We start from the raw sequence: 864 nt of genomic DNA, 5'->3' as shown, positions 1-864 counted from the left end.
GGGGGGGGGGTCAATAAAAATAAAGTACCAGTTTAACATTGGGGGTGGAGGTTGATGTAATTGATTCCTCATCCCTTCATAATCACTGGCCTTGTACCAAAATTCATAGAGAACCATTTACTCAGTGGCCATAAACACACTCCCCGCCCAATCGTGCCAGTGTCTACATTCTTTCTTTGCGGTTAAGAATGGTTTGGCCAATTATATATATTTATTCTGACTGCACAGTCTACAGTTTGATGCTAACCGCTCATTTTATTTTGGTCGTTTTTGATCTAGTCGTGGCATTGATCTTATGGCGGCTAAAATCAGACCTTCCATTCCTGGTCTTTTATTTCAAAGCTTTTTCAGCAATTGTCTGTCTTTCATATTGGATTACTTCCTCTTTGTTCAGTCTTGCTGTATTTTACTGACTACCAAGAAGTCTCACTCCCTCTCTTTCCTCTCTCCCTCTCTGTTATTGGCGTGAGGTGAGGGCAGGTTCCATTTTGGTCTTTGAGTTGGTTTTATTTCTAACTTTCCTGTCATTTACATCCTTATCTATACCTTTATACATCAGTGCACAATGATTCAACTTTTTATTTTGTTGGTTGTTTCCTTATATATATATATATATATATTTCGTTTTGGGATTTGGTTTGCAAGATTTTTTATGTGAATTTCATATGTTGAAGCATATTCTGTTGTATCTGGGGAGAGTCATTTTCTTATTGTGCCTTATAAGAGTCTAGGCTATTGAAAAGGTTGCAAGATGCAACGAAAATTTTAGGAAAATAAAAATAAGAAATAAGTGGAAATTTTACCGGTGAGTGTGTTAAATTTTAAGGCACAATAAGAAAATGACTCTCCCCAGACACAACAGTA

General features: G+C 36.7%; 1 protein-coding gene across 1 annotated transcript in view; it reads left to right on the top strand.

Moving 5' to 3' along the window:
• LOC106883895 (mucin-5AC) overlaps positions 1–864 on the top strand; it is a 15,223-nt gene that overhangs the window by 3,410 nt on the left and 10,949 nt on the right. Inside the window, exon 2 of the mRNA XM_052976645.1 lies at positions 280–401. Coding sequence (XP_052832605.1) covers positions 280–401 — 122 coding nt within the window. The remainder of the gene's footprint in view (positions 1–279; positions 402–864) is intronic.

The sequence above is a fragment of the Octopus bimaculoides genome, chromosome 25 (genome assembly GCF_001194135.2).
Source record: "Octopus bimaculoides isolate UCB-OBI-ISO-001 chromosome 25, ASM119413v2, whole genome shotgun sequence".
Lineage (NCBI taxonomy): Eukaryota > Metazoa > Mollusca > Cephalopoda > Octopoda > Octopodidae > Octopus > Octopus bimaculoides.
Note: the sequence above shows the minus strand (reverse complement) of the source record. Positions and strands in the feature narration are given on the sequence as shown.